The sequence below is a fragment of the Chiroxiphia lanceolata genome, chromosome 1 (assembly GCF_009829145.1).
Source record: "Chiroxiphia lanceolata isolate bChiLan1 chromosome 1, bChiLan1.pri, whole genome shotgun sequence".
NCBI classification, from domain to species: domain Eukaryota; kingdom Metazoa; phylum Chordata; class Aves; order Passeriformes; family Pipridae; genus Chiroxiphia; species Chiroxiphia lanceolata.
In genome coordinates this window covers 133,785,888-133,802,398 of record NC_045637.1, presented here as the reverse complement: position 1 = coordinate 133,802,398, position 16,511 = coordinate 133,785,888, and the positions used below count along the sequence as shown (strand labels likewise).

Genomic DNA, 16,511 nt, shown 5'->3' with positions numbered 1-16,511 from the left:
CTTTCCCTTTTTCTTTGGTTATAATTTGTTTCCTATTTCACTGTGCTAGTCTCTGTTATATAAAGGTGGTGATCACAAATAATCACTTAACTGTTGCCATTCGTATATAACAAGAATAAATTGGACCAGGCAGACTTCTGTTTCTGCATCGCCCTTTTTTCTTAACATGAGGAATTTGCTAATCTTGTTACTGGAGAAAATTTATTATAAAAAAATTTTCTTCTTCCCTAGTAATTTGCTGTCAGATAATTAAACATCTTTATTTCATAATTTTTGTGTACCTAATATGATTATGCAGCTCAGACTTTTTTTCCTATAAAGTGTGGTTTTGGTATCAAGATTGCTTCTGTAAAATGTGAGATAACTCTGCAGCCCACCTCCATTAAAGCTTCTTGTGATCCTACCAAATTAAATGAACATTGAAAAATCAGAGGGTTATTTGCATATAAGTGTAAAAATTGTCACTGTAGTGGCAAACAATTCAAGCCTTTTAACAAACTGAGGCTGAAATTCATTCCTGTAGAAAGGGTCAAACTGAAGATTTTGTGCTCATTTAGCAATTATCTTGCAATTTATTTTAGATGAGTGCAAAAGTGTGTCTTTAACAAGCAAACTGCATGATTGGAGCCAAAATGCCCCTTCATCCTTATTCTGAGATCATGAGGAAAGTTAAACCATGAGCTTAATGCTGGCCTTCTGCATAGGAGTGAATTTTACCCTTAAATAAATGGTATATCCCAAAGAGTTTCCAGATTAATCAAACATATGAGTCTTGTTGTAGGTCAGATTTTCTCATGCAGTTGTACACGTTGCCTAGTCCTCACCCAACATTCATTCTGATTTATTTGCCATATTCACTTGCATTTTGGGGATGAAGACATCCTTGCTAAGCTTGTGCTGTGTGTTCTCAGATTTTCTATTCTTGTTCTTCTGCTTTCTCTGTTCCTTCCATTGCTTTCTGCAGGTATTTAAACCCATGGTTCAAAAGAGAATATAATGTAGCTAAGTGGGTAGAAGATGTGAATAAAAACACTGAAGGACCATACTTTAGGTATTTTGTAAATTAATTCTATAATTCTCATTTTTAAGAGCTGTTCCAGCATATACAAATATCTTGGGACTCCTACCTTGTATAAATCAATACAAGTTACTCTAGGTGCAAAGGGCCCCTCTTCTTTTGCTGCATTTTGATGTCTGTTTTTGGCTTCACGTGCAATTTACAGTTCTTTTTCTGAATGTTTTAATGAAGCCATTGAAAAGGGTGTGTGTAGTGCATGCGTTCCCACCATCATCTATAGCTTGTAGTAGCTTTTGCATCATTTTATGCCAAGTAGTGTTTTATGGGCATGAGACGTATTTATCACTAATAAAGTAGTATTAACTTAAATAGAATGTTAATTTACTGAAGCAAGTGGTTTCATAACACATTGACTCTACCCACTGTCTTATATAGTGCATACCAAAATTTAAATGAAAAAAAGAATAAAAAGCAGTAGTATTTTACCCTCAGCCTACAATGAAATAATTTATATATTGTAATTGGAAAGCTAAATGTATGAGAATATACTCTGTGCTCTAATTATCAAACTGCTAATGAATCTGTTACAAGTGCGGTAGGGTTCAGTCAAAAATATCACTTGTTTTTGAAAGGGAAAAGTGTGTATTATTTTATACATTGCAAGTTAAAGAGAAGAAGCGTGCATGAGGCTGGCCTCCCTGTTGGACATGAATCTGGAGACTGAGAACATTGCAGTAGGTTCCCAAAAGACACTATCCCACAGCCTAGACAGAACGACAGATGTCTGCATCAGCTGAAAAGATCAGCTAACATAGGAGAGAATGGAAGGCAATTTAAGACAAATAACATAAAACATGAATGAAATCCAGGAAGCTCTAAGCTGACATATCAAAAATGAAGCTGAAAGAATTATAGAAACACAAAGAAAAGAAAGTAACAAGCAAAATCTTTAGCCAAAACACTGAAGGATGGTAAGAACAAGTAAATAGAATCTTAATAATTTTGCTACACAAGTAGACCTAATAATAATGCAAAAGGGCAGAAACATACACTAAATATGTCCAGTTGCATTTGGGAAAAAAATGTGATGGAGTTGTATCACAAGATACTAATGAAACTCTTTTTCCAGTAGATCCAGTGGCGGGCATCAAATATCAGGGTAGGAGTTTAGTCATTTTTAGAACTAAAAATGTCCCAAACTCTTAAAAGACAATAAAATGGTTACTTTTTAAAACCATTTGTGTTTGCTTTCAGCACCTAGTAAATCACAGAGTAAACCACAGAAAAGCTTTCCAGTGAATAGGGAAAATGAGTAAACTCAAGCCTCTCAGTCCTGAACTTGGTCCTGAACAGGGAGTAAAGATCCCTGATACAAGAATGCAAGGCTTGCAGGAGATTGTGATTGTGCCCATTGGTATCAGTCACATCTCTGTGTTGGTGCTTGGACATTCAGGCAGGAAGTATTGTGAGTCTGGTCATTTTAGCACTGAGATACAGGGTCAGGTTCTGGTGTCCATGGTTCATCAAGCATGTTCTAGAACTGGGGAGATTTAAGCCCAGTGAAACCATAAAAAAAAAGGACTGCAGGGCCTCAAGCTGTTCAGTTTAATGGAACAACTGAACACTTACCTGATCATGAAGTCCTCATAGCTGCATATGGAGCAAAATCTTTGTGGTGGGCCCTTTAGATTAGCAAACTAATACTGGTAATGACCAAAGATCACTAGAATGTGAAATCAGGCAAACTCACAGGAGAAATTAGATGTGTTTTTATTAGCAAACCTTTTCATAAAAATACCCTTTTGACCTCTATTGTTCAGGCAAAGTCAAGAGTTGCCCACCATAACCTAATCCCGTATTTGTCTTTCAGGGTGTTTGTATCGGACACCCTGTGGTCACAATAAGCAAAGACACTGATGGAATATGAATGTAGCACTAGTTGAAAATAGGTTACTTTAAAGGGTTTAGTTAAACAGGCTTAAAATCTTGTGTGCACACTTATACTTTTGTTTTCATCTTTCAATATCAGTATATCACAATTTAGTAACTAGATTAAATTGATGAGAAGGTACCCTGCCCCTGAGGGTCTTCAGCTGTTGCATTGAATGAGTCATTTTTCTAATTGTATCTGATACAAACCAAGCATCTTTGGAATGTAGATGAGGATTAGGCTGACCTGTATGAGTTTTAAAAGCTGTATATCAGCAGAGATGAAACATAAATTAAAAATTTTACACCATAGAAGCTTACTAATCACTGCCTGCAGCAGTTAGCTTTAGAAATGAGAAAGCAACTAGAATAAATTTAGAAACCTCTCTGTCCTAATTAAGTGAGGAAATCATAGGGGAGTATTCTGTGGGCACACTATGGAAGGCAAAGGATCAACTCTCCTGAGATGAGTTGCCATGTGTTTACACAAGGTTGAACTGAACTTTTTCTCCTTAAAACTCAGGTGCAATTTTGCTTAAGAACGGTGTGTCAGAACATCCCGTGGCTGGGTGTTGAGCCTGAGCCTGTATAGTCATTTGCAAACAAAACAAAGCAAATCTGGCTTGATAAACCAGAAAATCAGGCTAAAGTCAGACTGTCCAGCTCCATATTTTAGGAGTCACAGCCCTATATTAGGAAATTTACACCAGGTGATTGGCTGAGGAATATTTTTTTTAATTGTCTTTGATTTCTCTGTTCTTTCAAAGGAGTTGTCAAAGTAACATTGCTGGTTTGCTTGTTTTCCTGTAGTTTTAGGAATCATATGCTGTGACTAGTGCTGCTTTAGGAAGAGTCGAAGTAGAATGAGGAAAAAAGACAAAACGACTTCTTACAATTCCTAGGAATGTTGCAGATTTTTAGAAAATAGAGATATTAGTCATTACAAAGATTTTCTGCATCTACTTAAAAAACCCTTTATAAATCAGAATTTGTCTTTTTAACACCTGATGTTCTAGGGTTTTTTTCTAGTCTGCAAGTCTGATGGCTGTTTCTATATAATTACTTTTTATTAATGATAGTAATAATAGTAGCTGATGGTGTCTCTGATGCCAGAAAATTCCCAGGTGTGGGATTCCTATCTGTAAGAAAATAAGATCTATGAAGAAAAATCTCATTTTCCTGCTCAAAGACTAGTCTGGGTTTTAATTTTGCATGTGTGGTGGTGCATCCCCCGCCCTTGCACCAGGCCACACTGCGATCTGAAAAATGCTCGTGCCAGGCTACACGCTCATAACCCCAGCAATAAACCCAGGCAGGAAGCCTTTCCCTGATTTTGGCTTTGCTGCAAGGGATGTTATTTTATGAATGTGCTATGACTGCTTATTCTTGTTACTGACAATTACAGTCACTGCAATTACTGCACAGGCTGGCCTTGTGAAATGTAATTACTCAGAATTCTCATTGAATCTTGAAAGACTTGGGAACCATGTTGGTATCAGAAAACAAACTGCCAGAATCTCCAGATGTGGCATTTCTGTAGATAATTTTAAACAAAAAAACCTAGAAGGCACCTTCTGAAGCACTGAGCTGCTTACATTTGATTTAGTGCAAATATTTACAGTAACTTATATTTTATTAGGGTTGTTTAAATATAAAAATAGTTTACAAGGAAATTATTTTTTTTTTTAGATGGAGACCCAGAGCACATAACTAGAAGGAAAATGGCCATCCCATGTCAGAAGGGCACTGAGAAGGGGCATGGAAGGCAGGAGACAGCAGGCTGCCGTTTCTCTCCTATTTTAATGTGCTTTTGTGTCCTCGATTTTTTCTCAGCTCCTCCTCAGCTCCATTGCCTTCCTCTATGAGCATCCAGCTGAGGCAGAGCTGTGACCAACCCCTATCTACCCTTCTCTTATTGAGGCAGTTCTAGACTGTGCTTAAAGAAAAAAACCCACAAAACTTTTCCCTATTACAAGCAAAGCAAAATGGCTGTGTAGGCAGACAACGAAAAATATGCTTATTGATGTCAGTAGGATCTAGATTTAATTTCAAGAGTTAGGGAGAAGAATTCATTAAAGCATGTGACTTCTGGGGCACTGATGTACAGTTCCCAAAGTGGTGGCTCAAGCCATAGCCATTGTCTCTTCTTCGGCCACTCCTGAGCCTCCTCTCCCCTCTGCTGCTGCTCTTTCTGAGGACCTCTGTGCACATCTGTGGCTTTTAAAAGGAACTTGATTTAAAATGTTTAGCCACACCAATGTTTCTAGAAGATCCTAACTTCCTAATGTAGAATAATTCAGGCTGATGAGGCCCTACAGAGATCTACCCATGGCAGCAAAGGTCAGGTTAGGCTGACAGTATCTATATATGGGCTTGAAATGCTTTCACCAGGTTGAATATTAATTGAATTTCACTGAAGTATTTCAGTCTGGGAAAGAGAATCAATCACAGTTTATGAATATTTCATATCAGTCATAGCCACCTGCCTTGAGTTCAGCTATAACAACACTCAAAATTGCAAAATGTTTGGTTGTGTGACCAGGTGACACATTTTGCACTGTTTCTTGTGGGCTAACATTCCCTGTTTAGGTGAAGAGAGGCAGAACAGGCAGCCTATGGCTGCAGGGTGTCTTCCTGCTGCTACAGTGTTTTGTTGTGAATCACAGAGTAGTCTCACACTCTTAGTTTCACCTTCCAGAACAGAAAGAGAGACACAAAGTGGCTACTGCATCTTGCTTTCTCTTCAGAAATTAGATTTTTTTTTGTAGCACGTTGAGGTGCATGGCTTCATTTGGGGGTGGCAGTTAAACCTCTGAATCTCTGTTGTGGTGTGTACTGGTTTCTTGTATAAGTTTTAGCTGGAGGCAACATTTGGCATGAAAGCTAATGGATTTGACTGCAGGAGAACTAAAACCCTAGGGAAAGCTAAATGGATCCCACCCTTGACCAAAACTGCCAAGTTTTGCCTACCTTTAACCCCAGCATTACCTGCAAGTGTCCCTGAATGCTGTCTCTCCATCCTGTAAATGAGAAAGGTCATGACTGGCTCTTTCTCATTTAAAGTATATGTAAATCTGGGATACACAGCACATACACAATTGCAGGGCTTAACCTGAAAGGTGACCAAAACCGCCTCAAACAACTACATTTATCAGAGAAGACGCATTGTAAGATCTGTGAGCATACTCTGAGTCCTTTATGTTCAAAGTAGTGGGCACTAAAGATGACAATGTAACTCTGTAGCACATAACTCTGTAGCAAAAATAAGTGGTGAGGCCCTGTGAAAGGAGGGCAAGGTCATTTCTCTAAGTGTGCAACTGCATTCTGGATGTATTCTGCTGTAGCTTTGCAGGTGCAGGTGAACAGCAAAGTGCACATCTGTTAGACATGGCAAACCACAGTTGAGCAGGCAGTGCCAGGGGGGTTTGAGAAGAAGGATGTGTAGGAAGCCACACTGGAGGTCTGGCCTTCAAAATCTTTTGAAAAGACAGCATTGTGTTTGGGTTATGGTGCAAAGCTGCCTGGCTAAAGGCTCAGTTAGAGATCCTGGTCAGATGACCTGTTTGTGCAAGGAAAATGTTCAAGATGTCCCATCTTTGGGGGATTATTACTCCTTCCAGGATCACCTGCTCAGACTGATGGGCAGGTAGATTGGCCATGGCTTTTCCTCTCACTGTAGCCTTCTCTTACTGTTTTTAAAACACAACCTGTGATGTGCAGGAGGTGATGTTGTGCCTGGTTGTGGTCCAAGAGATGGAGATTCCTTCATTCTTCATGCCACCTCCTAGCTGTTGGTACCATTATAAACAGCTTTCTGATAGGGCTTTCCAAGTCACATCTCACAACACCGGTTCCTTGTTTCTAATCTCCAAGTGCATTGTTATAAATTTTAATATGAAAATTTTAAATTCTACTGCAACCGTGGGGCAAAATTTGTGAATAATTGGATTACTAATAATACTTAAAATCTGCTCTCCTTATTCCCACCCCCCTTCCTCTTCTTATTTTTTAAATTCTAGATCCACCAATAGTTTATCAGCGATTGTTATTAGTCCAAATGTGGACAGACATGAGAGGACTTGTATGGGTAGTGAACAGCAGGTCACTGTTGAGAATGTTTCCCTGGATTTTTTTTTTTTAAATTAACCTGTTTTCTTACATGCAGTTTGGTGCCCAGATCTGTGATGCTGGACATATGAAAACCTTGTTTTATACTGCAGTAACTGTTTCAAGTTTTTTTTCCTGAAAACATTAATGTATGTCCACTTCATCTTAATGGGTGATCAAAGTGCATGTACTGAAGATGTACACTTCCATGTGTGGATAATTGTACCAACCCAAATCTTTTAAGTGCTGTTGAACTTAGAGGCTACCACATGAGTCATTAGAGGATCATAAGCCAGACTGGAGAGTTCTCACCGTTTAATTTCCATTGACACCTTGTTGCTCGTGGCTACCATCAGTCATTGTTTGTATGGGAGGCAAGAGAGTGCGATGTTGTAGGGAGCTGCAGACACAACCAAATGATACACTACTCCAGATTAAAAAATACAATTATTTAAAAGTAAATAAATTTCACTTAGAGATACAAAACAATTCCAGACACAAGAGTCCCTGCCTTGTCTGTAGTCCTCTCTAGATGAAAGGACCTGATCCTCTACATCCCAGAGCCAGGCATGTGGGGCTGTCTGCCAGCGGTCACTCCTGTGATTCCTTGGAATCAGTGATGTTGGCAGTAGTGCTCATCACTGGGGTCTGTAGATGCACAGCATGCTGCAACCCCCTTCTACATTTGAGGGACTTGGAAGACCTGTCTGTAGGGACTGAGGGAAATCCTCCATCTTCGGGGATGCATTAAACTCAGAAGATAGTAGGTAGTGGTGTCCAGGGAGGGTCTGGGTGATGTGCCTGCACTAGTATGAGGCTTCCCTTGGTCTGCATAAGAGAACAAGGAGGCCAGGGTAGCTCAATTTTTCTACTTTGAGGATTTTTTTTCCCTTTAATTCTGCCCAGATTTAGAGCCTCTCATTTAGATAGGATCCTCTTAAGTGGGAAAAGTGCAGAATCTCAAAACAGAAGCGTAAGAGTTTTTCTTGGGTATAAAATTTCAGTCAATAATGTGCTGCTGCCTTATTGACATGAAAAGAATGCCTTTCATGTGATACAAACATTTACTTGCTCCTGCTTACTCTACTCACCTTGTACAGAAATGCTGATTGCCATTGACTAATCAGTCCATTTTTGTATATTCTCATCAGACTCTTTCTTTGGCTGGAACAATATGCACTGTATGATGCTTGCATGTATAATAATTTGTTATTAGCACTTTGTATATGCCTTTGTTACTTCACAACTAACAGTTTGGCCTCTAAGTGCATGCATTCGTGTAATTTAATGTGTTATAAAAATAATAGATTTATTTGCTATGTTTGTATCAATATAAATACATCCATAAAGACGCTGATAATTACCATTTAGTCACTGGCAGAAGATGTTGTTCAGCTTTTATTTATACAATTACTCTTTCTATTTAGGCCTTATAATATGTTTTAGTTCTGTAGTTATTCAACTGCAGATTTGTTTTATTAATTTTATAATTAATAATTATAGTACTGTATAAAACAGTTTAAGAAATCCTTTTTGTTATGCAATACAATTCTAATAAGAAGTAGCAAATTTTATTTTTTCTTCCAGTGTTCCTGAAATCTATAAATACCTTTATTCATATAATGAAATTATTAGACTTCTGATGAAGCAATTTTATCCCCCTGATTGAGACAATAATAAGCTAAATACTTGGTTCTGAACCAAGCTTCAGAGTAATGGCAGTTGCTGTTGCAGTGCTGGAGTGCAAAAGCATCACATTTATTTTGTCTGTTTCAACATCTCAGGACACTGTCTCCTGCAAAGTCTCCATCTTCATCCACTGGATCTATTGCTTCCAGCAGAAAATATCCTTACCCGATGCCACCACTTCCTGATGAAGAGAAAAAAGCCAACAGGCAAAGTGCCAGGGTATGTATCCCTCTTCTCTCTCCATTTCATCAGTGACTTGATTTACTGGTAGTTTTTTGAAAGGAAAGTGAGCAGATCAACACCTGTGACTAGCAGTGAGAGCAAGAGTGGCATTTGATTTGCACCCTGAACTTCTGAAGCTGCTGAAGGCTGAGCCTCTGGCAGTCGTTAAGGCAGCCTCAGTGGCTATGTTTACAGAGAGCTGTTCAGGTTGCTCTTAAACCTGCCCTGAAGCTCAGATTTCACTACTTTTCTTATTTCAAGCTGAGAGAGTGCCTGGGGCAGCCTTTGGGGTGCAGAGGACAGGCAGCCCTGGAGCAAGTGGTGTGTCTGGCTCTCCTTCCCTTCCCCTTCTCCCAGCAACTCTCATTCAGGTGGGGGATAGCTTGTTTCCAGCTTTATAGAAAAGTAACAAAGTTCCTGTTATGTAGCATGTGGAGGGCTTGCACCAAGCCGTTGCAGACCTGGAGGGACTTCGCTGCTGCATGACCTGAGCCCCACCCTGATCCCCCCAGGGTGAGCAGGGACCGCTGGAATGTGTGGTGGGTGGATCTCTCCATATAGAGAGATTTCCAGCTACTCCAAAAGGCGGTGCTAGCTCTTGCTTCCTTTATGTTAATTCAGACGTAGCAGGTATTTGAATAAGAAAAAAGCCCTGAAATTTGCTTTAGAAATTTTACTTGTAATAGCTTTGCTTCATGTTGCTGATGCTCATCACTGTTCTCTGTCCTCCTTTGTCAAGAAGAAAAGGAGTGGAGTGCTGCTGAGGGAATCTGCAAGCTGCTACTCCCGGTGCTGCTCAGGGCAGAAAGTGTGTGAGGTGCAGCACAGGGTCTCTCAGCACAGCTTGGAGGCCAGGCTTTACTGATGTGTCTCAGCCCTGGAGCTGCTTTGGCAGCAGCTCAAACCCACAGCAGAAAGTCAAGCTGTTCTGAGCAGAGTTAGGCAGAAAAGAATGGGAAATTATGTCTATACTAATATTAGTTAGTGTAACTGTAAGGTAAAAGCTGTCTAGTACAAGTCTGCTTGTACTACACTGACATTTTTCCTTCAAACACTTTGCACTCCCAGCCATGGACATTTACTATGCCAACTGCAAGTCATGCTAAAATGCTTGAGACTGTCTGCTGACTTTGTGGACTGAACAGATACCCACCAGAGGCTGGGACGAGACCAAGAGCGTAGCCTTGGTAACCCAAGTGATTTAAATGCAGTTCCCCAAACAAGCTCCTTGCACTGTTTGGGTAACAGCCTGTTTTATCTCGGTGTTCAATGTGTGTTTGTGTTCCTTTTCCCCCTCTCCAGCTATGGGAGACATCCATCTAGCTGCACTGTTTTCCTGGGGTCACATCAGAACTGTTTACTTTGGATTTTATAGAAACTCAGCATCACTGAGTCATTGCACATTCATCTGCTCTTCAGACAATTTGAAAGATCAACAGAGATGCCTGTGATCGCAGTGAGAACTTCCTCTCATCTGGAAGGGAAAAAAGCAGTCTTTTTTTTTTTTTCTTTTTTGTTGACTAATATTTTACGGATTTCATGAACAACCAAAATCATAACAATTAATAGAGGACAATTAGCCCGGATGTGACAAGGCTATGCCGCATGACGACAGATACACTTACCTAGAATCCCAACTGCAGTCCATTTGCCAGTCCTGAATAAGAGAGGTGTTTCTCTGGTTTGTTGCAGTCCCAAGTCAGACCAAAATGGAACTGGGAATGTGCCTCCCGGAGAGCCCAGACGATGTAAACTTGTACGCTGTATGCATGAACCTTGTGTTCTTTACTTTCCACATGTAAGGGATAAACAACATGCTGTAGTAGAGATTAGCATGCAGGAGTAAGAAATATAGGATTTTTTTTGTGACAGGATTTCAAGCTTTGAAAGGCAACTATTTGACACAAATGTCAAACAAACAAGGATCATATCTTTTTTTTTTACCTTACATGTTTATAGTCTCAATATACAGATTGTATATATGTAAACATTTGATAATGTCAAAAATAGCTGTTATACGTAAGTGTATTTTGCCAAATGCCTAAAGAAACAGTCATGACTAACATCATCACACTTCAGATTTTCTAATATTACGAGCAGACATCTTTGGAAATACTGAAAGTACAGTACTGTAAAACTGTGTCTCTCAGAAACTGGTGTTTGACCAAAATCTGTACTATTTTTAACCATCTTATACTGTCTTGACAATCTCAATTGTACAGTAGACTGCAGAAACCAGTACAGCAGCACTTTGTCTTAAATCATCGTAAGAGGAACCAGCCAAAATCCATTGTTCAGTGAGATGAGCACTGTATCCTCTCACAGGTGTAATCAAGAATGATTCAGCAGACAACATAGTCTTTAAGTCATGTGCAGCCCAAACTTACTGGACATTTGGGAATACTTCTAAGTAGTCAGTTCAGGATGTGGTGATGTGAAGTCTGTCTGGTGAGAGTTGCTGTGTATTTTTGATAGACCATTTCAGACACTGTTTTAGATGGCAAGGCATAGCTTATGAGAAGTATAAGGATTTCACTGCACTAGATAATAACAGTGCTGGGCAAGTGGCCAGTTTCATTGCTGTCTTTTAATTTTTTTTGTTACCATGCGCTTGAATGCTGTGCTTGCTGCCCCTGAAGACCCCTTGACATTTTTTGGGCATTAAATTGAGTACAAGTGAGTTTAGCCTAAAAAGAACAGGGTGGAGGGCAACAAACCCTTTACTATGGAGATGTTAATCTCCTGAGTGAGTGGATGGTTATATTTCTAACACCTGAGACTTCTAAAGGTTGTTGTAAAACAAATATCTTCTGTTTGGGAATTTTCAGTTAGTAAAGGAACTGGACCATATTAAATCAATGTATAATTCTCTGGCTTTCCAAAATTGACCGATTCTTAGCTCTGGGTAGCACCATTGCAGAATAAAACACCTGACTCTGTGGTGCAGTTGAATACCTTGCCCAACAGCAGTACGATCAATTAGATATTCTTGTAATGGGAACATCTATGGTGTTTCTGAATCTTCTACCTCTTTCATGTATTTCCTTTAATAAGTGACCCCAACACTTGCAACCTTTTAATATATTTTTTTAACTTTTACGTCTCTCAATAAAGTTAGATATATTAAGATTAAATGAAGAAATGTTTAAAGATGTCAGCAAGTGTAAAGTATGTAAGATTTTTAGAAGCACTATATTTTATGATTAGGCTGTATGTTGGATTATGGCAAAATATTGGCTTTGGTGTTCAAATGATTTTCCTTCACAGCTGACGGGTTCTGGTAAGTATTTTGGAAAAAGACAAATGTGAGTGCCATTGGGTGCAGACAGACCATCTGGAAGGAGCCAGTCACTTGTAATTGCTTTAGGAAAAGGTTCTGCACTTTTTTGAAAGGTAAATATCCATCAGCACTGAAGAATATTTTTGCAAAGATTTGAGTGTAGATAACTGGATTAAAGATAGTTGGTAGCATGTAACTCATGAAATTAGGGTCTCAGCCATAGTAACTTGAAATCAGTATGTCTTTTATTGATTTCACTGGACTTTAAGCAGGACTCTCAAGAAGTTCACCCACATTAGGACATTATGCTAACCCTATAGCCACTGTGTTACTCTGTTCCCCGGAAGCTAGTTTTCCCTCTTATATTCATATCTTGTCTTCAGTAACTGGACTGTTCATCATGTGCCTTTTATGGTATTTGTTTGGATACAAACTGGTGTGTTATTCTGAATAGTTCTGTTAGATTTCTGTGCTTATCTTATGTTTACCACTGTTTACTCTTCCCTTTCCATTTTGCCTTACCAAGGAGCAGCAAGGTTTGGCAGACAGAACTGGATATAACATACTGGCTCTTTGTGCAATGTTCATAGCTTCTTGTTTTGCGAACAAATGGCTCTCCTGACTGTATTTTCAATGTAGCGTGTACTTCCAGCTTCTCTTTTGTTTTGGTATAATTTGTTTGTAGCATATGATGGTACAGTTATGTGTGTAGTGTACTTTTAACAGTCACCTTCAAATCTGGAAATATGTAGTGACTGGAAGTCTAGTTATGAGCACTAAGTTTAAGTTAAATAAATATCGACTTTCGCTTTGGTCTAGAGTGAGAATATCACAGGACTTGGGTTTTTGTAAAATTCTGCTGCAGAGAATTTTCTGTCAGGTTGGTAACTTGGGAAACCTTGTCATTGCACAAAACCTGAACTGGCAGGGCTGTGTGAGCCTCCCAAGCCACTGGAGGTTGGAGAGGGAAGTTGTTTACTTACAGTCTGTCATGTCCTACTTCTAAAATGTAGTGTGTTGGAAAGCTGCCAGATTAATAACCTCGAAGATTGCAAATATTTCTATCCACTATAGTTAGTTACACTGGCAATAGCAATATAAAATTGCTGCATAATACCTCATCCAGACTAAAGTAGAGTACTTGTCACTAAGATAGCTCAGTGATTTTGACTCATTGAGACTCATGCTTTTATTGTTTTATTTTAATTTTAATAAATGAACTAGTTATTGCCAGCTACACTGCAGATGCTTGTTGAAGTGGGGATGTTATCAGTTCTTCTCAAATAGAAATAATTGTTCATATGAGCATAGGACCTACAGGATGAGTTATAGTTGGCTTTAGGTATTTCAATGTGGGAGAAGAATCTTGCATAATTTATAATGAAATTAATATGACTAACTGATGGAGACTGGAAAATGCAGATCATATCAGAATAATAACGCTGCACAATGATGCCACAGTCTAATAAGTAAAAATTTTCCTGCTAATATCTGTATTTGTTGATTCAAAAACTTCAGTAATCTCAGGCAATATACCAGAAATGGTTGTGACTGATAATTTATGTATAATTTTGTTATATTTAAGTAATTAGATTCAAGGAGATTGTTAATTTTGTACAGCCTACCTTTGCTTAAGTTGTGAACTTAAACCACTACTTGCCAGTTATCTGATTTGAAGTGTGACTTTACTTTGAAGATGGCTTCTTCCAAATGATTTAAGAGTTCCTGGTTTATGAGATGTTGAATCTGCTGAACTGATGCGCTCATGAAATAATTTTGATTGTGCTGATGAACAAGTGGACTTTTGAGCTATATCCTGAATTAAAATCAGAAAGAAATTGTGTCAATAGCTAGTGTACTGAAATCCTCTTACTCGAATCCCTGTTGGTGATTTGGACTGACTGGTCTTGTCAACACTTATGTGACAACTGATTTCAAAATCAGAGCAAAGAATGGGTACATACAGTGCTATAGACATGCATATACTAGAAATTCTGACCAAATTTGCAGTAATTTCATGAATGAATTGGTTAATGAATAGGATAGGATGTAATGTGAAAGAAGGATGAGACTTCATAATCCTAAAGGATAACCAGTTAGCTCTTAGGACTTGCGAATCCCATACATAGCTGTTGTAAGGAAAGTTATTGCACTCCAGTGTAAAACTCATCAAGCTCCTGTTCTCTTCCGTCCCCTTTCTACTCCTACTGAAAAGCATTTTCATGAATGATTTATCCACTGATTTCCTCTTGTGTGAGTTGGCTGAGATCAGAAAGCTGCTAAGTTTGTCACCTTATTAGGAAGAAATGCTTCACAGTGAGGGTGGTTGGACACTGGAACAAGTTGCCCAGAGAAGTTGTGGATGCTCCATCCCTTGAATTGTTCAATGCTAGGTTGAATGGGGCTCTGAGCAACCTGGTCTAGTGGAAGGTGTCCCTTCCCTTGGCAGAGGGGGTTGGAACTACATGATCTTTAAGGTCCCTTTCAACCCAAATCATTCTATGATTCTGTGATCTTATGCTTTTGCTATAGTGTAGGTGATGGCACCTCACCTCTTGTGCAATTTGCACTGGTGTGCTTGTTTTGCCTGGGGTAGACTTAATTTTCTTCAGAGTAGCTGGTATGGGGCTCTGGTTTGGATTTGTGCTGAAAATTGTTGATAACATGGGGAATTTGTTAGTTATTGCTGAGCAGTGCTTGCACATAGCCAAGGCCTTTTTTGCTCCTCACACTGCCCCAACAGTGAGTGGGCTGGGGGTGCACAAGGAGTTGGGAGGGGACACAGCTACAGTAGTGACCTCACCTGATCCAAGGAATATTCTATACCAGGTGGCACCATGCTCAGCTATAAACTAGGGGGAAGGTTGGCAGTGGGGAACCACAGCTCAGGGGACTGGCTGAGCATTGGTTTGGTGGTGGTGAGCAATTCTTTTAATTTGCATCACTTGTCTTTCTTGGGTTTTATTTCTCTCTCAGTTAATTTCCTTTTCATTATTTTTTTTACTACTACTACTATTATTTCATTTCAATTATTAAGCTGTTCTTATGTTACCCCATGAGTTTTCTCACTTCTGTCCTTCCAGTTCTCTTCCCTCATCCCACTGGAGGTGGGGGGTGAGTGAGCAGCTGTGTGGGGCTTAGTTACTGGTTGGGGTTAAACCACAATGACAGCTGGTAAAATCACTTGGTCGCTCAGCCATCCTGTGTCTTTCTCACCTTCGCATTTTTGAAGGCTAAGCCTCTTTAATCACCAAGTTTGTGAACCTAAAAGTTGAGCTGTTTCCTGTTTCTCTTGCTCCAAGGCTGAAGATCATTCATTTCTTTAGCTAAACTATTTGAGTATCAGTGTCACTGGATAACAGTGGACTGTTTGGACCACTGTTATCAACCACAGTGTGAGGTTGTTTGCCTCATTTTTAAAGAACTTGAGTATTTTGGTCTCTGCTGAAGACTTTTTATTCCCAGAATGGATTATCCATCAGACTACTGAGCTGGTGACCCACTCTTTGCATAGCTTCCAAATCATATGACATTTATTGGCAATATGGTATTTGACTTTGATCACATTTCCTGAAGACAGACTTAAATAAACTGCACACATATGTGCAGGTTGTAATCCCATGACTGCATGGTGGGTAAGGTTCCTGTGTGTGCCTAACTATTATCCTAATAAAGCAGAAGAAAGGAAACAGTGAAACTGATAGCTGCAAACAGATAGGACTCTCTTAAGTGTGATTTGACCAGAACAGGAAAGGAGTTAATAGTTTCTATCATCTACACCAAGAAACTGCTTTGACGTGAGTATTTTCTAAGTCAGCTTATGAAAATCATTTCTGGTGCCTCAAGTATGGATGCTGATGTAAACTAAAGCTTTGGAAACAGCAGCTTGTGCACCCAGCATGTGGTATCTTGTCATTCCACAACCGTTTTCTGCAACTTTAGAGAAAGCACTACAACAGTCAACATTAATATGTAATATGTAACCAAAACAATCAGTAAAAATAAGGTCAGAACACAGAAATGTGGCAATTTGCTCACCCTTGAGACTCTGTACCTGGCTTCAAAATTGGCTCACCTAACCAGGTCTGGCAGTTTTAGTTCTCTAAAATCCAATCTACAACAGTATCAAAATCACTTCAGCTAAGCCAGGTTTAAACTGTTTAAAAACTTGTGCTACTTAAGCTGCAATTGCAATATAACTCAGAATGAGATGAGGAAAATCTGGGAAAATAAGCACACAGCAGTTAAAAAGAAACGTTCTCTGAG

General features: G+C 39.2%; 1 protein-coding gene across 6 annotated transcripts in view; it reads left to right on the top strand.

Moving 5' to 3' along the window:
* The window catches only part of ADAM22 (ADAM metallopeptidase domain 22), a 130,752-nt gene extending 116,660 nt beyond the window's left edge, over positions 1–14,092 (top strand). For 4 of the 6 annotated variants that reach the window (XM_032678940.1, XM_032678849.1, XM_032678678.1 and 1 more), the window contains 2 exons: positions 8,839–8,962; positions 10,268–14,092. In XM_032678940.1, coding sequence (XP_032534831.1) covers positions 8,839–8,962; positions 10,268–10,288 — 145 coding nt within the window. In that variant the 3' untranslated portion in view covers positions 10,289–14,092. Of the gene's footprint in view, positions 1–964; positions 1,052–8,838; positions 8,963–10,267 lie in introns of all 6 variants that reach the window. The other 2 variants (XM_032678765.1, XM_032678598.1) reach the window with 1 other exon arrangement.
* The last annotated feature ends 2,419 nt before the right edge of the window (positions 14,093–16,511 follow it).